This window comes from Betta splendens, chromosome 21 (assembly GCF_900634795.4).
Source record: "Betta splendens chromosome 21, fBetSpl5.4, whole genome shotgun sequence".
Classification (NCBI taxonomy): Eukaryota; Metazoa; Chordata; class Actinopteri; order Anabantiformes; family Osphronemidae; genus Betta; species Betta splendens.
In genome coordinates, this window is record NC_040899.1 from 12696073 (window position 1) to 12721006 (window position 24934).

The window sequence follows — 24934 nt, forward strand, 5'->3', positions numbered from 1 at the left end:
CCTTCCCCTTCGCCACCTTCATCTGTGGGCACTGTGTTTGTGTCGGCTTCCTGGCGCCGCCCCACTGATAACGGATGAAGTCTGAAGTTGAGCTGTGTTTATTTAACTTTGACATTTGTCTTCCTCGACGCAAGCAAAGGAGACTTCAGGGATCCCCGAGCGCAGGCGCCGGCACGTGATTAAGAGCGAGCAAAGTTTCCTGAAGGTGAAGGGAAAAGACTTTGGTGGTTTTCCATCTGGGCACCTTCATATCGAGGCCTCCTGGGACGTTCGGCATGTATATTCATAAGAGGTGAGCAGGAAAGGGGGAGGAAGGGAGAAAAAAAAGGTCTGTGTGAGACCCAGCTGGTCGCCTGGAACTTATCACTGGCGTCCTCGATTTCTGCTGCTTCTCAATGAGTTTGGTCCATCATGACTAGTGTAAATAAGGCAACCTTTAATGTAAAGGCATGATTGATGGTGCAGGATGAATCTTCAACAAATGCAGAATAAGAAGTTCTAAGCGAGGTTAAGGCTAAATAAAGACCATTTATCCAACAGAATGTAATGTATGCTATTAAAAGTTGAACATTTTTAAATAAATAAATATGAAATTGCATTTGCACTGTATGTAACAACAATCTTATTTTGCAAAAGCCTGAAATTGTATTGTCTTGTATACTGTAGTTTGGGAATAGTAAGAAACAAGTCAGATGTAGATCTCACTTACACAATTAGTTTTAACGCAGTAGCATGTGCCTTGATTGAAAGTTGTACGTGTAGGTGTTTTGCACATAAATTAACGAGTGAAAAACATGATTCTTTTTAAATTTACATTGGAAACACTTGAGTGGTTATGAAACAGACCTCGCAGCCGAATCGAGTGGAGAATGTGCTGGTGCAACTCGTTCTTGCTCGGAAGAAAAAGCATGAAATATGGATCAGATCTCCTGTTTGTGCAGACGTGGGCTTTAAACCACCTGACATTCAACCCTGACACTTTGAACTAAATGCTTCAAATGCAAAAACGTATAAACTAGGCTGATGAAAACGAGAAGACGTGCTTCAACCCCGTCCATCGCTCCACGCGCTACATTTTCAGCAAAATATAAAAAATGAGGCTACTTTAGACCTAAGGAGGTCTGAAAGCCAACTTTAGCTTCATTTGTGAACATGAAGTATCCTGATAAATGAAGTGTTATATTTGAAAAAGAAATACAAAAGACATTTTTTGTTTGTTTCCTGCATTTCAACACTTGGACTTGTTGAGCGAACTCCAGGAAAGTCACTGCGCTCCTTTTTTAACATGAATCCTGTTCAAGCTGAGCAAATGATCACATGGACATCATTTAAAAAAAGGAAAACTCAGTCTGACCCTCTCTCTTTTCCAATTTTCTTCAACTTAGATCCTCCAGAAAAAGTCAAGGAATGTCTCATTAGTGCTGTCAGGAAGGTGCAGCCCAGTGTGAACTGTACTTTAACACTTGTGCATAACAGTCGTGCAGATCTCTGATCAGTTAAAGTTGAGGGCATAAGCATAAGCTGCACCGAGGATCTCTTCCTGCAGAGCTGCATGCAGCATCTGTACCTGCTTGTCTTTCCAGCACCAGTGAGTCCCGTGTCGTTTGTGCTGTCGCGACAGAAGTATCTGAGTGTGCGAAAACCGCCCACGTGTCCTGATGGGGCTGACTTGAGCATTTCTCCCAGGTGGCATTTTGCATTTTCATTAAACTTGACATGACATGAATGCAGCACTTGAACCGGGCCTGCAGACTTTCTTTTTTTTACATTGGGCTCAGCAGTTTAACTGGATGAACAGACCCTAATGGATTAACCCTGTATCACAGTGAGGGTTTGGTTTCCATGGCAGGGTGACAGAGGATGATGTAATGGACTCACAGTGTCATAAAATATGACACAATGTCTGTCTGAAAGTCTGTTTTCCTTTATTAAGTGTAATATGTTACCTTGTCTGATCTTTTATAATCTATCTTCTGTTTTAGACCCACAGTCCCATCCAGCCCTGTTCTGATTGGCCCAGTGTGGGAGTAGATTGATTTTCAATCATGCAGATCCCAGCCACCTGAGTGATGAATGTGTTTGTGTCTTTATAGGCTATTGGCTGTTTGTGGTGTTCAGCTGTCAGTGGCCAGTGAGGATCTTTGTTACATCTAAACGCCGCTTGATTAAATTTGCTGGCTGGTGTCGGTGCAGTGTGGAGGTTTGACTCTAATACATGTTTACACAGCCTCATTGTCCACAGGTTTAGACTGTGGCTGTTTCAGGCGTGAATGTATGTAACTGTGTGAGTGTCTGATTAGTGGCCTCCTAGTAAATGGGAAACAACTGTTCCAATGCGGTAAAAATAAAAATGACATACTGCAAAGAATAACTGTTACTGAGTCAATCAGCGGCAAGAGAATAAATATTAAGCCTATGAATGTGACACAGTCAGACATCTGAGTCAGAGCTGCTTAAAAGGAGGAGGAAGGAAGAGAAAAGAGTGTAAGTAAACAAAACTGTGTTTGGTCTCATTTCAGACAAATGGTGTCGAGGAAAAATAAACTGAAACCCTGAAATATAAAAATAGGATTCACATGTGAAGATATTACTGCCACGCTTCAAAAGTATGGAAATTGATTGAAATCTCATACTGGTGTTTAAACAAGCCTCCACCTACAATATGCAATTTTTGGTCATCGTTCTAACGTGCGTGTGTGTGTGTGTGTGTGTGTGTGTGTGTGTGAGAGAGAGAGAGAGAGAGAGAGAGTCAAAATCAATTCACTCCACTCCACCCAGGTCTCTCTCGCTCACACAGCCCTCGCTCTTCGGGTATTCATTTTATGGAAATGCAGTAAATAAAAATGTAATATAATAAACAGCTCATCAGAAAGAAAACGGAGCTTTTAACATATTCATAGAGACGTGTTTTAAAAAAATGTCAATACCAGAAACGTTTGACAGCTGAGTCACATAGAGGATTTCCAGTTACACAGCACTTACACGCTGACAAAAGCCTGGTGTGACTTTACCTGTCTCACAGGTCACTGGAGGTCGCAGGTTCTGTCAGACAGCGTGTGTGTGTGTGTGTGTGTGTGGGGGGGGGGGGGGTTCGGGGGCAGACCTCGCCTTATCGCCGAGGCCAGGTGTTCGTAGCAGCGTGCTCTGGATGCGAGCAACAACCAAAACGTGTGTACAACACAACACCTGGCGCCACCGTCCCGCTGCGCCGTCGCCCGCGCCGACGGGGAGGATGACGAGGGGTCACCTTGGCAACCGCCTCAACCCCGGCTGTCAGAGGGTTCCCGCCCGCATCACCGAGCGGCGAGCGAGCGGCTCCCATCGACAGACCCCGTGCACTTAGACGTCACAAAGGGCGGCGCCGACCGAGTTTAAACGGATGAAGCGCAAGAACGGAGCACAATTTGGATCTCAGAGGATGAATAGAGCAAATATTTTAAGAGTTCAACACACATTAAATCAGCAAAATCAACTCCCCGCTCTTAGGAAGCCAAATGCAATGAGCGTGATCGGGTGCATTAGCATAAAAATGAGAGTCACACTAATTCATGGATTCCGAACCCGAGGCAGACTCAGGAGCTCCCACCTCGACAGTGCACGCCTTCGTCGTAGCCGTCGTCACAGTCTCTGGCGCCGTTGCAGAGTTTGTTGAAGTGGATGCACTTCTTGGTCCCGATGCACTGGATGTGATTGAGGGGACACCTGATCACCACCTCCTGCGCACCTGAAGCAGAAACACAAGGCCGTGTCACCAAAAATCCCAGGATCTATTTATTTGCGCATTAATAATTCATGGCCTCTCTTTATTGCGAAGCCAGTTGAGCTGCATCTGTATTTTTTTTGGGGGGCGGGAGATATTTCATTGTCGGAATCATCCGCGTTTTTTTGCAGGTAAACAAGTTTCTGAGGGCCTTCTCAAAGTGCTGATGCCGCGTGACCTCTTTTATATGGGGGGAGGGGGGCGCATATGCAAATGTATTTATACTGCACAGCATTGTTCCAGGCGCACAACAGATGCGCCTTCTGCACACTTCTGCCCGAGTCCTCTAACAAACTGCCCGAGCGTCCCCGCGAGCCGAGCCCAGAGCGCTTTAAGCTGCTTTAAGGATTCACGAGGCACGTAGGTGACCCTCGTTCACGCGGCGGCCGCGGGAGCGCGTGCGACTCGGCTGACCGCTGCGCCGGCACTGTAAACGTGTCACTTCGCCGCCTCAACTGCATTGATATCAATTACCAACGCGCTGTTGCAGCCATTTAAGGCGGAGATTTATTACGCGAGCGGCGGCACGCGCAAACCGTCCCACCGGAGCCCCCCCTCCTCCTCCTCCTCCCCCACCGCCACATCGGAACCCGCCCACTCGGACCGTCTCCGGCCGATTACTTATTCACAGCATCCGCTTCCACTTTGCGAGATAAGAGATGCCGCAATTAATGCGGCCGTTACTGAAGAGCGCTGACATCCGGCGCTGATTTACCGACGGGGGCCGACGTGGGCGAGCGCGGTGCAGGTGCGCGCGGGCATTGACACAATGATCGCTCATATTAGTGGCTCCTCCCAAGCGTTTCATTGTCTAAAAAGGCCGGGCCGTCTCTTCAAGCCCCAGCGGCTCACACTATTTTTACGCCGCGTTCAGGTAAGTCAAATATAAGTGACCTTGTCTCGCGGGGTTCACATTTCATACATGAGCAAACATGGCAACCCCGTCCGGGCTCCGCGAGGCGTTTGAGGCCCTTTATTGCTTCCCCAACTTTTTTTTTGTTATGCGCTTTACAACATGACATGAAAAAACATAAAAAACTTTCAAAAAGGGTTTCCAATAACATGCTGGTAAATGCGGTGGATGAGACGCTTAAAGTCTGACTCATGAAGTAGCATTCAGCCCCGCGCTCCACAGCGGCACGTGTCCGTTTGGCTAGCGAGCTACTTAGCGCGCCGCTGCAAGGGCTCCTGACAATGCAGCCGCGTTGTCAGCGTCTCCTCTCGCTCCGTCGCCGCATGGGTTCTGATCTAATGTGATGAGGGGAGGGACGGCGCATGCATATTCAGTGGATCCGTCATGCAGGGCCGCGCAGATGGTCCTTCAACGGCTGAGGTGCTCAGAATTCCGCCGTCGAGTCCCAGACGCCCGGCCCGTGTTGGACGATCGCTCAAAGTCAAATTCGCCGGATAGGTCGCTGTTTCATGCGATCATCTGACAGCCAGAGAAATTCCCTCTCCTTTTTTTTTTTTTTTTTTTTTTGCAAGGTGCTGATGAAGCTTAAACCCAACACCGGACAGTGCACAGCGGATCAGTCGTCTTAAGCCTTTCCACCGTGTGCTGAGTTACAGTCTGAGCAAAGTCCACGTTCAGCTTAACCTCCAACAAAACACAGCCAAAAGAAGTCAAATGCACAGAAATCTGAGTCCCTGGAGACACAGCGAGAGCATCTGAAGCAGATTTCATTATGAGACGTATCGGAGGCTGATAAAACATCCAGTACTGTGGTCCAGAGTCTAAGCTTGAAGCGTTCGTATTATGACCAGCAAACAGGGATTGGACCGGCACCAAACCAACGAGAGGGAGCATGGCTTTAGTGTGTTCTGTCTAATGATGCAAAAATCTCCAGCCACTTTAAAAAAAAAAGGTCACCAGAGAGGAAGTAGGAAGCACGAAGGGCTCATTCTGCCCAGGAGGGAAGCGTTTAGTTGAAGTAGCACTTCAGTCTGTTGCTTTACTATAAATACTGTCTAAATACTGTACAGTGCGTTGATGTTCGCGTCCGTCGATTACTTTGCTTTTCGTATCCTCTTTGAACGCATGAGCAGTGATCTTCGTTTTTAACAGTACTTTGATACTTTGCTTGACTTTACCTATTTGTATTTTTGGAGTTGTGAAGTTTATGTTCCTTCTTTCATCAAATTACCTTTGCAGCTCATAATTCTGTGCAATGGGTTCTGGTTTCTGTCGAGTACCTATTCTTATTCTTCCTAATAATTAGATTCTGATTCACGCCGGCCCGTTTGCACCGGCGACGCCACTGTAGCGTGTGGTAGCAGCGTAATTAGTGGCTTCCAGAAGAGAACAGAATCCAGCGATAAAGAGCCATTCTGAGCCCAGACAGAGGCACGTCTTATTGATCACGAGTATATAACCTTTTAAACTTTAATGCAGGTTAATTACTTTTGCTTAATGCGAGGTGCGACTGCAGTCGAATGTGCTGAGCCACACCAACGCGTCTCTTTAATGGAAAATGAGCAGCTTCTAGGAGGGAATTTCAGCATGTTCATTATGATAATCGTGTTAATCTTAGCCACTGCCACTCTGCGTGGAATAATAAATTCCGGAAGAAAATTACAGATCATCAGCAGGGGAAGCTCCGCGTGCTTCGGTGTATTCCCTGAGTAATAATGGATTTCAATTTCTTAATTTACGGTTGGAGTTGTGATCAAAATAGCACCTTAACGCCCGACATATGCGACACCAGCGGAGCAGAACGCTATCAAGCTCTTTCCTGGCGGATCCCACAATTAAAATGACATTAGATACTCAGTGCAGTACATTTTTCAACCCAAACCTTGTTATTATTCCTACATAAATCTCTAATCTAATCATGAGCAGATTACAGTGTGAAACCACTCGGGCACTTGAACGTCTGCCAGGACGAGAGCAGCGGCGGCAGCTCTTGCTCATCGCGGCCGCAGACGGAGGCCGAGCGCCTGACACATCGCCTCAAACCGCATCGATCTGCATCGGGAGGACGCAACGCCTGGTCCGACGCACTTTTACAACACTACAGAGTGAAACCAGAAATCAGACGAGCACAGGTTGGTATTTTTGTCCGTCGGACGGCGAACACGAGCGCCGGCTGTTTGATTTCCTTCGACGGCGCGTCTACATCAAAAGAGCCGGAGCCGCTGTTTTCTGACAGAACTGATAAACCTGTGTATTGATCACCTCAGGTGTCTACGCGCCCCGCATGCTGGTTTGGGTTTCCACCGCGCCCCTGCTCGGAGGCACGTCTTCCACTCTATGTACGGTGTGCACGCGCTTAAACGCCCCACTTAAACAATCCACATCCATATTTTGTCCTAGAACTGCATGAAAGCAGAGGAATAAATCAAAGGAGCCTATGACTGGAGAGCAGCTGAGTGTACAGATGTGGACTGTGAGCTTTGCCCAGTGCTGGTTATTGATCTGCACCGTTACTTTTCTCCTTTTAAATGTGCGTAAGGGCTCCGTGGGATCAGGAGTCAAGTTTAGGCTCCTTCTGTAAAATAAAGCCCACTCAGAAACAGATGCAGCAGTTTTTAATTCCGCGAGCAATACAGATGAGCTGTTTGAGATGACGCCGGCGCCGCTGTTCTCAGAGCTGATGGGGTGTGAAAGGGTAAATAAAGCGTAAAAAGCATGAATATTCAGCTCCCCTGCTTTGTTTACCTGCGCTTCCTAACGCATTAAGAGAAACCCATGAACCCCTGCAAAGGTCAACTGTTAATCTCTGCGTGCCGCGCGTCTGTGCTGAAGTCATTACTGCTGTCATGCTTATGGTTTGAATTATTAGGTCGGCGCCGCGCGACGTTGCGACTCGACGCCGATGACAGATGGAAAACTACGACGCATTTATAACCGTCGGTTAACGGCAGCGCTGACGAGGCGCTTTCTCCGCTCGCTTCGAGGAGCCGGGCCGCGTCCCGTTCTGCAGTGATACCTCGCAGGTAAAGACTTTTTACTCATCTCGCCGTCTGCCGCCAACAAGGTGTGTGTGTGTGTGTGTGTGTGTGTGTGTGTGTGTGTGTGTGTGTGTGTGTGTGTGTGTGTGTGTGTGTGTGTGTGTGTGTGTGTGTGTGTGTGTGTGTGTGTGTGTGTGTGTGTGTGTGTGAAGCGTTACAACAAAGCGAAGGTCTAAAATGCAAGGCAGAGAAAGTGCAAGGGAGTAAACAAGGGCAGAGTTGACCAACTTCACAGCCGCAGCTTCTCAAAGGACACCGTGGTCTCAACATGAAGGGCTTTTAAAAATATATATTCTCCAGTTAACCTTTATACACTTGGCATTTGATATGATGTACTCAGCCACTTTGCTGTATTTATTTGACCCAAGACATAAATGCAAGGTTTTCCAAAAGAAGAGCCTCCAAGGACTGAGATTCTACCAAAACGGTAAGAAGGAAGATTGCACTTTATGTACGTTTAAAGAAGGATGTCAGCGAGTCTGGTCTTCATATGAAACATGCTTTGACTGGACTTCTCATAGGAGTCTGTGCAGCCCCCCACCCCCACCCCACCCTCCATGTCCAAACTGGTTACGAGCTGCCGGGAGAAGGCGTCCGAGCGTTGGCATGTGGGAGGAGAGATGCTAAGACTTAATGACACCGAGCTCATTAAAAGATGCCATTTGGACAAAAAAAGGGACAGATCTTGTGTGGGATGCACTTGGTCCGTCAACAACGAGAACACATGCTGTCGGTCACTGCAGCTTCTCCGCCTCCTCCGGACGTCAACAGGGAATGTGCAGCAGTAATGCTTTACAGGAAAACTAATCACTGGAAGGAGTTCATATTTTCATTTCTCCTTATGTACTGTGATACACTTCACTGAATCTAATGAAGCACATGATCAGACTTGGCTCCTTGTTTCCTGTCGGCACAGGAAAGTGATGTCATCAAACAGTGACATCACAAGGTGTCCTAGTAATCCTCACAGGCAAAACAGGTGTAGAAGGCTTCCTAATAAGTACTAATCTGTGGTTAATCCTACCACTTCTTCAGCTTCTGGATAATTCCCAGCCGTGACTCTGAGATACGTGATAAATAAGAGCCCAGGGTTCATTTTGGCAGCCTGTGTTACGAGGACGGCAGCTGAAACACCATGAAGGTGACGCGTCGGAGGTAAAGGTCCTAAACGTGGAAACCCGGGGAAAGCGCTGATGGTGGTGGCGATGATGCGTTCAAGCAGCCCCGGTAAACAGAGGACCCAACCGTCTGTCTGCAGAGTAATCTACAGTAGCAACCACAGTCGGACGATTCATTAACAATTCATGACAGACCACCGCCGCCCACACGTTCACACATACATTGAATCTATTTCAGACACGCGACGGGATCATTTGGCTGCATTCACATTGTCTGCTGTACGGTGTGTCATTTTACAGTCTATTAAACCATTTCCCTTTATGTCCAATGAATTCTAAACTTCTGTGTTGCTCTTTTTTTCCTCATCAATGTTGTTCCTCATGAGTTTGCATTTTCTCCGGGTCCTCCGGTTCCCTCCCACACTCCAGCGACATGCAGTTGGCTTAATTGGACCTACAATTTGCCCGTAGGTGTGAGCGTGTCAGTGAGGGATCATCTGTCTATATACTGGCTCTATAGAGCATGTGGCACCAGTTTCAGAGAACGCTTCATCTTTTGACTGTGTAACGGCTTTGATAATTCCTCCAGCCGACTCGCTTGCACTTTATTTGCTCCCGTCAGCGACGCCGAGTGGGCCGGGCCACCGGGCCACAGGTGTCAGAGAAGGGCACAGCTGTGTGTGAGCAGGCCTGAAGGGAAGGCTTGGATTTCCTTCACGTTTTCTCCGAAAGGGCGACCGATTCTGTGACTGACACGCATTCGCCTCCTCTGTTTATTTACAGTTTGCTCAGTTCATATTTATATTTCACACAGATCACCTGGTAACTAATCCCCGTGTAGTGAGGGATTAGTTGTGAGGTGAGGGTGAAGCCCACTCGTTCTCTCCTCTTATCTTCGGAGCTCTTTCAGGTGCTTACTAAAGTTGCTTTCCAAAGCTTTGTGAAAAGGTATTAAGCGGAAATACTTACGTAGGAGTTTTTCTTGCACGTCTTCACTGAGCAAAGCTCTGTCAGTGCCGACCACTTAAAGGCTTTCACGCAGCGTCACATGTTCTATATTAGCATCTAAAGACAAAAAAATGATTTGTGACTTTATGACTCAGCAGCAGGTTTGAGCCCAAGAACTTTTATTCTACTAAGGACCCTGGATAATGTTAATGCACATGTATAGTCTGTCCTCAGCAATATGTTATATAACTTTTCCTGATGTTGCAACCTTTAATTGCTTGTGCATAATACTGTTCTTTGTTTCATTCATAATCAGCTACCTGACAAATGCAAATGAATATTATTTGCTACTCGTTATATGAACACAGCACCAAGTGTGGAGCCATCAGCGCTTCAAACCTCCATTTCCCGTGTAAAAGATTTTCTCTGCTAAATAATATTCAGAGCATTCAATCAAATGCATTGGAAAGGGGAGAAAAATGTCACCGCTGAGAAGTGGAATGAAGGTGGGTGTCGGCATCTGTGACATCCCGGCTCCACTGTATAATGAAGAATCAATACATCAGTCGGCGGCGAGGAAGGATCAACCGCAAGACAACAAACTAAGTCTGCACTTCCAAAAGGAACACAGCAAAGCAAACAGAACAATTCATCAATTTTAAGTCAACCGAGATACGTTTGTGACCAATTATTATGCAAATGTTAGACTCTAATTGTTGTGGAACAAGATGCAGATGAACAATACACACAGGAAATTGTAGGCAGAGAAGCTAAAACCAGTATTCGATGAGAGAATGTTCTCATTAAGGCTATAATGCGAGGCGGCTATTGGTTCATCGAGGAAACGTATTTGATGAGGACATCATTGTTAGAGTGACATTTAGTTGCATCCAGTTGCCTGTAATACATTTGTATCACATCATAATGTTGATTCTATACAGAGCCTCCCTCTCCTCTCGCTCTTTCTATATACACAGTAGAGAGAGGTCGGGCACATACAGTATATACATCTACTGTTTACAGTACAAAACAGCCCATTTGATCAAGAATAATCAACTTCTGCAAAGACCAATAAAATAAAAGCATTTTTCGGGCATTCGCGGGCAGTGAAAGCACAACGCGGCCTCTTTATCCGTCCGGCAGGAAGTGAGCAGCATTAGCATTCATTTGGAGTTATGTTTCTGGCCACCTTATGAATGCGAGTTTAATATTCGCTGGGCTTTTATCTGCACCGCGCCGACTCCCGAGCAGGAATATGTGCCTCTGTTAGCGGTGCCACGCTCTATACGCTCCCCAGCTGCAGCACCGTAATTGCAGACGGTGTCTACCTCTGGTGCTAAAACACAGCACGCGCACGCGAAATAAGAGAAAAGGAAGATGTTCCTCTGTGAAGTTGTCTTTGGTTGTAGGAAAAACTCCTGGAGCCATTTTGTTTTCAAATCTAACATCTAATCATTGACCAAAGTTGCAACTAGCCACATTCTAATCCTACCTGCTTAGTCAGGGGTCAAAGGTCAAACCTCCTGTATGTTTTCTATCGTTGGCTTGTGATACAGCATTAAATTGACTTGTATGTATGGAATTTCATAACGTAATCCGTCTGAGGATTCGGGCTGCTTTTGCTGGCTTAGTGTGAATTAATTGATCATGAGCAAGTAAATAAGTTTGTTTTCATGTAGCTGTGAGGCATCTTTAATGAGGGCTACAGTTAAAATACAGTGCAAGTGGGAGGGAATGTATTTTTCTCTGCATATCCTTCGGCATCGAGCTAGCTTGGAATAATCGCTGGACTATGACCGTGTTTGCAGAGCGGCTGTGGGAGAAAGCATGAGCTCAGCCCTTTCACTATCTATTAGACTGCCCATAAGTCATGATTAATAAATAAACAAATAACGCCCAGTGTCACTGCTTCATGCTCGCCGGAGTCGGGTCCTCGCTCCCGCATAACTGCAAAATGAAAAGCACTCATCACGGCGACGTCGCCGACTATCTCATTAGATGTCAGGTAAGTATGTGTCACTGTGTTTGCTCCGAGTTAAAGCTCCCATCACCGCGCTGCTTTGTTCTCCGCCGCGGCAGCCGGGAGATTATGTAGACTTTAGTGCTTAAATGTCACCCCGGTTCCATGACAGCGAGCGTGTCAACTTCATAAAATACGCTCTTTCCGTCGGCTCTGCAGGTGACAAGCTGGGACACCGTCCTTTACAATGCCGCTGCCAGGCGCGAATACAAAGGGGGGGGGGGGGGGGGGGGGGGGTCAGCGTGACTTAGCGGTGAAGACGGAGGCGGAGCTGCGAGAGGCTCCTCCCTCATCGCTGCTGACACGGGTGAGACATGGTGAGTGGGTGAGATACACCACTGGGGACATAGGCCTCACCCCTACACGGACGGGGGGGGGGGGGGGGGGGGGGGTATGAGAAGCAGAGCTGGATAATATGAATGACGACTCATCTGTTATGCAACCGTCACATTGTGACAGCAGATACGGCGGTAATTACAGTGACTTATTAAAGCGCGGCGGCGCCGTCGCGGGAGCCGCCGTCTCCGAGCGCACGCACGAAATATTTGTCGTGTCTGTTCCCTTTCCCCAAACTACTGGAGAAGCAGATGGCAGAGGCCCGGGGAAGTGTGCATAAGTTCGGAAACTGTGAATTATTTCCAAGTGTTTTCTGCAGAAAAAAGAAAAAAGGAGGTAATTGCGGTGCGGGGAAACAAACAACATACGTGTGGCAGGTTGAAACCAAAGATACTATGATGTAACGCAGGTTCAAAGAGTCAAACGCTCTATGTCTAACAGAAGTCATGCTTGAGCATAGACATGCAGCTACAGAAATGGTGCGTGTGTTATTCATACACTGGATTTCCTTTTTTGATGAGTCAACAGTAAAATTACTTCTCAGCATGTGGGGAAAAAGTGGAGAGGGAAAAAAGTTACATAACGCAAAAAAGCCCCCCCCCCCCCCCCCCCCCCCCCCCCCGTCCTTCAGCTCAATAACAAGCTCCTACGCTACATTACCCCCTAAACCTCCATCACACCGGCGCCAAGTATCACGGGAACCAGACGCGCTGCTGATACATTTATTTCAATATGGAGCCGGCCAGATAAAGCACCTGCAGGACGTCGATAGGCGGCTCGGTCACGCGCAGACCCGAGCATCCTCTGCTCTTCTGAGCGGGCGCTTGTCGAGCGCTCGCACATGTTCAAATGCAGCGGGGAGTTTAACGTGCGGGAAATGCCAGAATTACATTTGCCGGTCAAGTCCCGCTCAAGGAATCCGGGCTCTGTGTGAACGGAATATCGCTGTACAAGCTGCTCAGAAGTCCATGTGAGCATGAGCATGAATGAAGGCGGTAAAAAACAACAAATATGTAGCTCATGAACACAACATTTAAATGTGTATTATGCTACTTTTAAATGAGTCTCTAGTGCACGTTTTCACATTTTCCACATTTTGCTCTGAAGTCTGTTCATTTCCCAGAATGGTCCAGTTCTTCAGCTTTTTGACTCAGGCTCTGCCTAAGAAAACACTGGGACCCCAAAAATCTGTAACAGCATCAAAAGACGTTCTGGAGCTAAGTGTATGCCGGCGTTACCATGACAATGAGAAACAACGATCACATCACATCATTTAATACATGCATTAAATCTTCAGTTTTTGCTCTGATGTCACATCCTAAGATGATTATGTTCCGGCTCGACGGCTGCTAATGCGGCTTCTCTGCGGTTTGACGCTGGGAGAGCGGCGTGCAGGAAACCACAACAATTAAATAAAACACACGATAGAGCCATTTGGTGAACAAGGCCTCACTCTGGCTCTCCTTGACTCCACAACTCTCTCCATGTAAAACGCCATTAAGGAGCTGAGCCGCTATTATCATCTGAGCGGCGCCCGCGACAAGTTAGTAACTAAATTATAGTCCGCTACGCAACCATGAAATGAACTGGCTGCACCCAGACACGTATTATAAAGAAAACTATTTGATTGTGGTTGTTTATTTTAAGCTCGCTCTGACGATGGAGAAGTCACGGCTCCGCGGGGCAGAAGCACAAGGAAGCGTGGCCTCTCGCTTGTTGAAGGGGAATCTGTGCAAGGACCCCTGAGACAGTCTTTGACCATGGTTTTGAAGTCAGCCGCTGACCCTGTTTATTGTATTTTCCTCTGGGAGTGACAATTCAATCAAAGGATTCATTGCTCCCCGTGTCCAGAAAGCTTCTTTGGCGGCACTACTGAGATGAGCCGAAAGTCCATGAAATCCCTCCCTGAAGGATCCATGAAAAGATTCCAGTTACCGAGCCACTGTATGCAAGCGTGTTGCGTGACCAAAGGGGCGGAGCTACACGCTGGCAGCCATTAGCGCAAAAGGAGATTTTGTACTGAAATACATTTACAGGAAGTCCCAGCCGAGCCAACGGCTGATCTGCACGTCCTCCGACTCTCCGCCAACGCTCCGAACCTTCCACTTCAGCGGCGCCACACGATGGAGTCGCAAAATGGAACGAGAGGCTCCGGCGCCAGCGCCGGCGCCTGCTGTTTTCCTCGGCGTCCTGGTTAATTCTCATCAGCTGCCCCGTTCCCCGCGGGACCCGGGGCTGAGCAGATAAAGCGGGGCCTCCTCCTCCAAGGCCACCTTCGTCCCCCCTTCTCCCCACAGGCTCTGCAGGTACAGTGATTACATCTCCATGATGGAGCCGGAGGCGGGAGGAGCGGGGCCATCGGTGGCGCCGCCGTTTCTTTTTTTAATTCTAGATGTCAGGAGTGTAATATATTACCTTGTCTTTTTCATAAGATAATAAATCCGGCTGCACAAAGCCCCCAAAAACGTAGAGTCAAATCAAAGTACTGATGGCTTCACGCCATGAGGAATTTCACGTGCTTTTATTCTAATCCTCTGCAGCTTTGCTCACTGCACTTCATGCTACATAAAGGATCTCTTTCCACAGGTTATTACAGCCCTTGCTGTCATTTAGGAGGCAGAATCCATTCCAATCCCATCTTCTGTTTGCGGGCCGAAGCCGATCTAATTCTACTTTCTATCAATACATAATCCATGATAATGAGCTGTGCCTTAGATGAATATGCAACGTCTACCCTCTGCAGGCATTGTAAATAAAACGGAGCCAGCATTAATCAAAGTGATAATTAATTGCCTTCTGGAGATTATACGACTTGGCCCGCAGCAGCCGTGTAGGGGTTATATTATATCTAGCGTATTTACAGTGGTGGAGGGAGAGATCATGCGCTAGGTTACTACCAGCCAAGTCAACATTTACTGTATTCCTGTAGGTTTTCCCAGGCCTACGTTTGCTTTCCCGGGGCTGAGAGCAGATTATCCATCGCCATCAGGTCATTTTCTCCAGTGCCTCCTGTCTAGAGTGGCGTGAAACCCATTCGAACATTTGCATCAGTCCAGGCATGTACTGCACAGTAGCTGCTGAGTGTGATGACGTCATTGTGACATCTGAAGTAAGGGTCCATATTGCGCAGCAACCGCCACCGAAGAGCACGAGTGACCTCCAGTATGAGTGACCTTTAGCACAGCATTAATGCTTATTTCTAATTTATGCACAGATGTCAGCCAATGCGATGAAGCTCTAATTATACTTAACGACTCTCACACAAAGTGAATATTAATAATTGTGTTTTGTTGCCTTTTTTCTGTGTCATTGTGACTCACAGAAGCCTAATTTAGCTCACGACCCTTTAAAACTGTCTCCCTTCGAGGAAGTCCACGCGTCACACGTGTGTAAATAATAAGACCTCAGAGCACGTCAGCCAGGTCTGTGAAGATTTACAGATCAGAGGAGAAGCTCTTGTAGAATCTTGGAGAATCATTAGTGATGGTGCTAGATTTAACTCTTAACCACCTACGTAGCACCGAAAGGTGGGTTCTGTTGTTTACTGTGGTCCACTTCACGTCACCATCAATTACACTTCATTCGCATTCTGTCCTTTATGAAAAACCAACCCATAAAATGTCCATTCAACTTTTCCAACCATCTGCGCACAAGTGCTCGTTAACACACTGATTCATCCGCTTTCAAGGCTTCGTGAACCTTTTAAGCCTGTGATGGAACTCTGGAAATGAAACAAAAGGCGTCCTCCGGGGGACCCGCCGGCTCCTTTGGCTGCAGAGGCCTGTCGTGCTGACAGGTGGGCATGGTGTTATGGACTAGGGTGAAATGGGGGACTCACACGTCTGCTGGCTCTCGTCGGAGTCGTCGGGACAGTCCGGCTCGCCGTCGCAGAGCCAGGCCTCGGGGACGCAGGCGCCGCGGCCGCCACACTCGAACTCCCCCGCGTCGCACGCGCCGGCGTCTGGGTGGCGTGAGGGGAAACGTGGAGAGAGACAGAGAGAGAGAGAGAGGATGCGGCGTGAAGCGATGGTCACATGTTTCGGAGGAAAACATGCGGTGGCGTAAACATGAACGTGGAGTCTGGAGTGGATGAATTTGGTGTTGAGGTTAGCGAAAAGTTGGCGCCTGGAGCATGAAGGTGAATGAGACAGAGATAAATGCCTTTGAAATGGCGCAGCTCGAACCCGCGTGCACGTCCTGAAGCTGACAACCAATAGATATAGATTATACATATCTTTTTGTCGCTATCTTTCGTGAACCTCAGCCTTTGTTCTTTGGCAGAACAGGAAGCCCGTTTTTTTTCCCCCTCCAGAAGATTAAAATGGCACCGAAAGACGCCGACACAGACGTTGGGATTTTGACAGCTACTCTCCTCCAACAAAGACACAACGTCCTTTGTGCTTTGGCGAACTGTTACAAAGCAGTTTGCCAAGTTTGTTCTTATCGCTTTTGCCTCCTTGGTGCCGCGCTTCCATTGTGATAGTGGAAGGGCTGCGAGTTCAAAGAGAGTCCAGTCAACTAAAAAGTCATCACAGCCCTTCAATGCGGCGAGCGCCCGTCACGGCGTGGGACGCGCTTCCTGCCGGCGGCTGTCACGGACTCGGCTCCATCATTCTGAGGAACGACACCGGCTTTTGCTGGAGATTTGACACCACAAAGTGACCTGCCACCACTTCGCGAGCGCGGCGATTTGTTCCCGAGCCTAATGCGCGGCCGCGGCCCCTTCCCGTCCCCTCCCAGTGTGTTCCCGACCCATTAGTGGTGGGAGAGGGGCGAGTGGGAGAGCGGGTCCGCGGCGTCAGGGCGGTGGGAGTGATAATTCAACGCGCCGCTGCTCCCTGCCCCATCACCCTCCAGCAAATTCACTACCTCGGGACAAATGGGAAAAGGTCACACATCTCATCCATCCTACCTCTTTCTATTCCCGCTGATGCAACATATCTGAAATCTTGCGATTTAATTCAAGGTCCCCTTTGAAATATTCAAAGCCCCCCTTTTTTTTTCTAAACGGGTTTTAAAGGGAGACATTCTTAAAAATCGCACGCCGAAGTCATCAGACCTTTAAAGGCAGCGGAGAGATTAACATGTGTGCTGCGTTGAACAGAGCCGGCGTCTGGAGGCGGCCCACTGCGCCAGTAATCGCTCGCGTGATCATTATTTCTGCCTTCAAACAGCAGCCATGTAAAAAAAAAGCATTATCCAAGCAAATATTCTTCAAAACACTTAATGACAACAAACACATATTTTGCAGCGAGCTCCAATTTTAGTCAAAAGCAGAATTAGAGCGATCGAGTGCACATATTGATTATTACATTAAACCATGTTAAACCAATACTACATTTACTTTTATTTACATGTGCCAATTAAAATAAACAGCCTCAAGGTTTGTAAAAGCAGTAAAGATAAATTGAGTATCATTGAAAAGCAGGGAGCTGGTTTCGGAGGAGCCTCTTTCCCAACTGGTGATGGAGGCCATGAAAGGAACAGCCCAGGTACCTATTGATGTTCTACCTCCTTTAATGCCACTTCACCTTGAAAGCTAAGGGGCCACACATAAGCCAGGAATATGACCTCTCATACCAATTCATCTTTCCCTTCTGCCGCCTCCCCGAGCAGCCTCGCTGACACCGGCTGCACATCTCTGCCGCCGGTTAGCGGTGCAGCGCCGGGCCGATCCCGCCGCATTTGCATGAGAAGGACACTTGAAGGGATGACATTACACCGCATTTATGCATTCTGCAGATAATTATATACAAACATCAAATGAGCGGCGACGGCGGGAATATATATATATATAAATATATATATATATGAATATAAAAAAAGGCAGCAGCCGCTTTCAGTCGGTGGGGATAAAAAACCCAAACTGGTTCCATTATCATAACAGTGGGAGACACACAGTGGCACTCAGGCGGGCACATTATCATGAGATTCATTCCTGACACCCAACAGCCACCACTGGCACAACACTGCGCCTCATTAAAGCCATTGAGCCTTTGAAATGTGCCAGATTTTCAGAGGGAACAAAGAGTTATTTGGAGGCGAGCAGACAGGGAAGACTGTTTGCAAACCCGCCGAAGGGAGGCCAGCCAGCAGCCGCCGCCGCGTGAGTTCTGATCAAGGCTCGACAGACAGCGCGACACAATTCCTGCATCCCGCATTTTTGCAATATTGCATCCGCTCTCCTGTTTGCTCGGTCCCTATTAACTCGGAATTACACGAGAGCTCAGGTCTCCGTTTATCTCTCTAAACAACAGTGCATTCGGATCACGTACGCCACAAACCACTAGGGCATTACAATCCCCTGAATTGCATCAGTCACATAGTTCACAATATGGTACAGTGGATAAGTCGTAAGCCCGAGGCCTAGACAAACAAAACCTGCGTTATGAAAGCAGCATTGCAGTACACAGCTCAAAGTGGTGAATTAAACTTCAGCTATGTTATACGGATGGAAAAAAAAAACAGAGAAGCAGATCTGAGCATATTCCTCAGTCGGGCCTATCTTACGCTCGCAGGTTGCAAAGGAGCCGCGTTTCAAAGAAGCTATTTGCCGCTCATCCAACTTGCTCAGCGCTACACGGGAAGCGGCGCGCGAACTTGACAGGGCAGTGATAGTGCATTAAACCCGCAGCGCGTTGCCTTCAGGGCGCTCAAGGTCAAGCGATGGCCGGGGTGGAGGAAGAGCATTCACTTCCAAATGCTAGAAAAAAAGCTAATATTGGCTTCTTTACGATCTCAGATCATTTATCTTATAATAAATGGAATTAAAGTATATAATGAGTGGAGGTGGAGATGTGAGTGATTCGGAACCCACTCTCCTGCTGAGTCCAGGCTGCCTCTTCTTCACATGACGTGACGTTGACATTACTGACATTTACCTACTTTGTGTCCTAAAGTAGCTGGAATCACTCGGCCGCGTGTGACATTTAATAGTTGCTTAGCAGGAGGGAAGCGAGGACAGTGTTTCCGTCGGGCTGTCTGAAGGTTCGCGGGAACGAGAAGACGTCCGACTCTTTCCTTTTACTGTGTGAAAGCAGCTTTGTGCAGATGAAAAAGATGGCGCCGATAGCCACCGGCCTCAGCTACAGGCAATGACACAGTGTATGTTGGACTAAGGGGGCACCTGTAGTGTGCATATCACTGTTTAACACTGCTAACACCACTGTCTCTCATAAGTCATGGTGACAACAACACTCCAGGAGGCTAATGGGAGGTGTTGGTTGTTTCTGGACGGAGCCGGACTCGTCGTTCCCCCTCGCTGGGCCTTCGTTGGAAATTAAGCTAAACAGGTGCCGACTGAGGCTGTGTGTTTACCACGCAGAGCCTGCTGCTCAAGCAGGGCCGCTGTTAGTGGATGCGAGGGTGGGGGGGGGCGCCCCCCCCCCAGCTAAAAAAAGTCAACTAATACTCTAGTACATTATGAAAAGAAAGTTACCTACTGTACAAGGTCACAGCTGTAATAAAGCAAATGTGGATTGAGTACGTGAGATGGATCCATTTAGGCTGGTTTGTTCAGCTTTAATCATGTGACTTAGAAGCACTAGACAATTATGTATTTAAACACACAACAATGAAAATAGAGAATTAACAAATAGATGAAAGGTTCCTCTTTTAATTCGGGTGAACACTCGAAGTGAATAAGACAAAATGAGCTACAGCTAAAGCCTCGTTGTGTTTAACACACACCCATATTAGCTTCCTGTCGTTTTCCAGTGCTTCCGGCCTGAGCCCTTTGTTTCCATGCGAAGCCGCTCAGCCTTGATGTCGCCTCAGTCAGAGGTGAGGGACGATCCCTGTACCCGACCCGATTCTTATGCTCTCTGTCGGCGCCGCCTCACGCGGGGCCGCGTCGTTACCCGTCTGTCACACATTCACGGCCGGGTCAGCGGCCGCCTGCTCCACTGGCTGCAGGATCTGCAGGATTTAACGGCTGCAACGGGGGCGGACGTCACAATATGACAGAATCAGAACTCAAAGGCAGCCGTGCTTCGCTCACAAGCATGGTTTGGGAACTGAACCGAAGCGTCTTGTCTCTTGTCTTCCCATCTAACTTCCATCGAGGCAGTGCTCAAGTATCATTCTCATTTTCCAACGTGAAAGGATAAACCGGCGCTCACGTCTGCAGCTGTCCACACTTTTACTATTTTAGTGAACTCCCAGAGGCCACTACCCAAACCTGAACAGCCGTCCCCTCGTGGCCCCGCTACCGGAGACAGAGGTGGCAGCTACTTGGCTCACCATTATAAATAATGGATAACCTTCACCACAAGGAGAGATGACCAAATTCAAGGCTGAACTAAATTACCATTTGAAGAAAATAAATATATTTATAATGCAAATTTATGGTGACAAAAAATGTATATATTAAATGTGTGTCTATTATTATACTATTCACTATTTATATGTATATTGTTATATATAAGATAATATATAATATTATTATATTATACTATTCAGAGTTATATGATAAATAGAACGGTTTGTGCTCACAATCATCAGTCAGTCTTACAATATCATAGTTCAATTCATTATTGTAACTTCTCTGCCTACTGTACGTGCACAAGTTCACTTTTCTTCTCTTAGGTCGATTCTGAAACAGATTCCTAAATTTTTTTTTCTTTCAGGTGAAGTAGATGCCGACAGGAAGGGCGGAGAGAAAATGGGTGCTCCAAAGAGTAAATCAAAACACTTCATCAGGAAACAATGGCTCAAAAGCACCGATGTCACAGCGCTGATGTACAGCCTGAGTACACGAGGGCGGAATATTCTGCTCGGAGGTGCGGGTTAAAACACATCGCATTTAAATGTTCCGCAAGTTGCTGAGGACAAGTGTTGCCGGGGCACGGGAGCTCAAACGTGGGAAACGAGAGGTTCTGTACGCACATCCGTGTACACACACACACAGATCAGCTGCGTTAAACCCACTCGCACCGTCAGAGCAGACTGGCCAGCTGCAGGTCAGATGAATTATGGATGAGCGTGGGGCTAGGAGCCAAACTAAGCAGGTTATTAAGTATAACAACAGCATAATGCGGCCTCTCCTTTAATCTTCATATCTTTGTGCCAAAAAGACGCTACGTAGCGAGAGGCATCTCAATGATGCCTCACACCTGCATGATGGATCCTCATCGGAAGCGCATCTCTAGCATATAAACACGGCGTGCGGTTATGAGGCCTTAAATGCCATCCACGTCAAACGCGATCAGACTGAGGGGACGAGAGAGAGAGAGAGAGAGAGAGAGGAGCGTGACTCTGCTCAGCGATGAACGGTCAGAACGTCACGGCACTTCTGGACGCGCGACCCCGACATCACTAGAGATACAGTATGCGTTTACAAAAGGCGGCACTGGGCCCAAATACTGCAGAGAGGCACAAACAGCGACTTTATTTAACATATACCTGTCTGTACCTGTGGAGAACCCCCCCGCCCCCACCCCCCTGGCAGCGCTGCACAGCTTTGCATTCTAGCCATGAAATGGGTAAAAAAAAAAAATCAATGCCGTAAGACTGTGGGGCCTTCATTAGATACCGCCTGACCTTCACCACAGACTGAGGTCACTTTTATTTTCTCAACAACAGCGGGGGCATGTCAACAAATTATTAAAAGGAAACACCATATGAAAAGTTTCAGAAGACAACCAGAGACTGGCCCCGTGCTCCCTGCTAGAAATCCCTGCACCAGTAAACAATGAATGATTCATGGGAGATCTTTTAAGCTGCATGCTGTTTACTGGCCCTTTAGTCCACATGCAATGGAATGTGTAATACTACATTACATTCACAGAGAAATGGCTATATTACAAAGGGGCTATCACAGTGTATCAGGTGGGAATTTTATGTCTATTTGAGAGTTTAGTGTGCAAAAAAACATGTGATTGATATTAAAACAACCATTGATGTGGTCCAATTGCTGTAGTCAAGGGTTTTGTTGTTTGTTTGTCTAATCAAGTCATTTTTAACATGTTAAATGACGAGGATTTCAGAATATATTTTCAGAAGTGACCCAGTTCAACCAAGAAGGACGTCGAAGCTCAGCTTTTAAAAGGTCAAAGGTCAAACTCACCTGAGTTTTGCTAATGTTTAAAAGTATTTGTAGCATGAAAAGAATTTACTCATTCGCTCACGGCCCCTTAAATTTTCCTGTTCCAAATACTGTGACAACGTGAAGCTATAAAAGCCAAGCGTAATTTAAAGCCAGGTTAAAGCGACAACTCAGCCACAACACATGACTGTCAACGTTATTTATGCCACCGTTCATCCTGTTGGGCTTCAAACCGTTTGGCGTTGTCCCAAACACAATACATTAAATCGGATGGGATTTCAAAGTGTGAATTGGCACATGAATGCAATATGAATGCATATTTCTGTGATCTGATGGGAGGCGTGAAAGTTCCATGGAGTCTGGTGGAGTCGGACTTTTCAAAATTGTGCTCTTGAACTGAACTTCAATTCATACTTGATCTTATTATGGTGAGTGTTTAGCCCTCGTCTCCACTTGTAAGAACAGGCTCGAAGCGAAAAAACCTGAAGGACTAGTTTCTAATAAACAGTATTTGGAGTGTATTTAAAAAGAAATAACCGCCAGATGGGTCGACGCGTTGGTGAAGCCAAGTGTCAGCGAGAAGTGATCTCGTGAACCTTAAAAAACATAAGGACAACAAAGGTTTTTCATTTTCATGAGTTTTCAGCATCTGCCATTGTTGCTGTGAAGAGTTCATAGTTTTGTGCGTTTCTAAAGGCGGTTTGCCAAGTGCAGCTGCTCAATACATGCGCACGGAGGCAACTCCATCGTGCTTCGTATCAGAGTGCATCTTGTCACAACACGAGCGTTTGCTTGGCACTTGTTTCAACAGCAGCGTCTCCGTCGCGGCCGTCCTTTTCATGCGTCTCTGATCGCTCGACGCGGCCTCGGCTGCCGTTCGCCCCGCGTACGTTTATTTGATTGACTGCGTTCGCTTTGTTTGCGACAATAAGCCGACGTGTAAAGTAGCTTGTATCTGTGTAATGTGTGCGTGTGGAGTTCAGAGTAGCAGGAACCTATAAATAGGATGAATTTTAATATCTGACTCCCAACATCAGAGCATTTTGTGAGACAACTGACGCTGACTTTTTGATTTTTTGGCAGTATTTCAGTGCATAGACCCTTTTGTACTGTACTCACATCTTCTCCATCACAGATATTTTAGTTTCACTTGTTATTTATTTCCCATCACTCCCTTACGCTTTAAAGAAAGATCCAAATACATAAATCTAAAAAAGCATTAATGTTTGTAATTGTAAAATGCAATCAGTTTAATAAAAGTGGTTAATTCAGCTGTAGCGTAAAAAAGCTAACCTTAAGCTAACTTTAAAAAGATCAAAGTCTTTAATTAAACCTCAAATCAATGCAACGTCATTCACGTGGTCTCACAGTAGGTGATGCTGATGTGTAGACACCTCCACATCAGAGAAACAACGCAACCTCTTTCCAAGTGCTCTGAAATGTTCTCTGGGTTCAATGTACAGCATGAGGATTCTATTTGCATAAGAATGTGTCATTACACTGCCAATAATAGAAAAGTACTTCCCCTCGAGCCTCTCCTCGCCTGGCCCCCTTTCCATGCTCCATCCAAGGTCACCTAATCACCGTGTTCCTTCAAAGACCTCTATCTTAACCAGCAGCAGTCCCGGGGATTTATGCCCAACTCCATGTCATGATTACCAATCAGGTGGAGTAATAGCTGCTTAAGCAGACAGGGGGTTTTGTCATCACCGAGGGGTGAAATGCCAGTCAAGGTTCTCGCCGAGTTTGCTCAACGCGGGGGCTGCCGGTCCGTGGGCCGTGTCAGCGCCTCGGGTGTTGCCTCCAGATTAAACCGCATTATCGGAGGCATCGCGTCCACCCTGGCCTCCGCGGTGCCACTGTAGACGACAGGTGAGCCGTCCTTTATCTGGCAACCCGCCCCCAGAGCCCAGAATAGGCCGCTCGTTAAAACCGAACAGGTAGGTTTAACTCCGAACTTACAGCCAGCACAATTACAATAACATGCGGACACGCACACACACACACACACACACACACACACACACACACACACACACACACACACACACACACACACACCCTAGTCTATTACTGCGGGAAACAAAAGAGATTCAGTCAGATTTCTGTTTCCCCAGTCGTCCACTAGAGTTGATTTTAATCATGTATAAATACTGAATTCATCAGGCGCGGGCCTCCTTGTTCACCTCTTACTCAAGCTCTCGAGAGGAAGTAATCAAGGAGCTAAACATAAGAGATAAACGGCTGAATGAGACTGACAGAGTGATTTTTTTCTTCGACGCTGATTTGCCAGCTGCTGCGTTTTGATATTTTAAACAGATATTGTTGCCTGACGGGGCCACAGACAGAAACCATTAGGCCCCTTTCGGTTTTGAAAGGCGGAGCTGTGCATTAATAGCACTAAAGCTCCATATTGTACTGAAGTTTTTTTTTTTTAATCTGCCAACTATTTTTTAAATTGTCTGTGACTGTGAACATACTTTAAGAACAGACAGTCAACGGCCATTACCCAGCAAAAATGCCGCATTTAGTGCAAGGCCAAACTGCTCAGACGGCACATTGGCTTTACTGTCTTTTGCATTAGTAATGTGACATTTCTGTCTCATTGCCTGCCCCTGGACTACGGGAGCATGTGATTAAGATGGACTTGCCCTTTATTTAAGTTTTTCTACATTACTACTCAGCGAATCCTGCACAGCTGGAAGTCGGCACACGCGGATCTGATTAGCGCCGTTCCATTAGAAATGAGGAAGCGT

General features: G+C 47.1%; 1 protein-coding gene and 1 long non-coding RNA gene across 9 annotated transcripts in view; one reads left to right on the forward strand and one right to left on the reverse strand.

Moving 5' to 3' along the window:
- The window catches only part of lrp1bb (low density lipoprotein receptor-related protein 1Bb), a 176085-nt gene that overhangs the window by 111672 nt on the left and 39479 nt on the right, over positions 1–24934 (reverse strand). For 6 of the 7 annotated variants that reach the window (XM_029136895.2, XM_029136893.2, XM_029136892.1 and 3 more), the window contains exons 2-3: positions 15972–16094; positions 3587–3724 (exon numbers count right to left, since the gene is read on the reverse strand). In XM_029136895.2, the coding sequence (XP_028992728.1) occupies positions 3587–3724; positions 15972–16094 (261 nt within the window). The remainder of the gene's footprint in view (positions 1–3586; positions 3725–15971; positions 16095–24934) is intronic. The other variant, XM_029136897.1, reaches the window with a different exon arrangement.
- Positions 4344–8981, forward strand: LOC114847312 (uncharacterized). 2 transcript variants are annotated; one of them, XR_005897122.2, is made up of 5 exons: positions 4344–4634; positions 5246–6805; positions 7543–7696; positions 8080–8138; positions 8233–8981. It is a non-coding gene; the product is annotated as an uncharacterized LOC114847312 (long non-coding RNA). The 2 variants fall into 2 exon arrangements; XR_008693336.1 differs by lacking the exons at positions 7543–7696; positions 8080–8138; positions 8233–8981 and adding an exon at positions 6941–7521.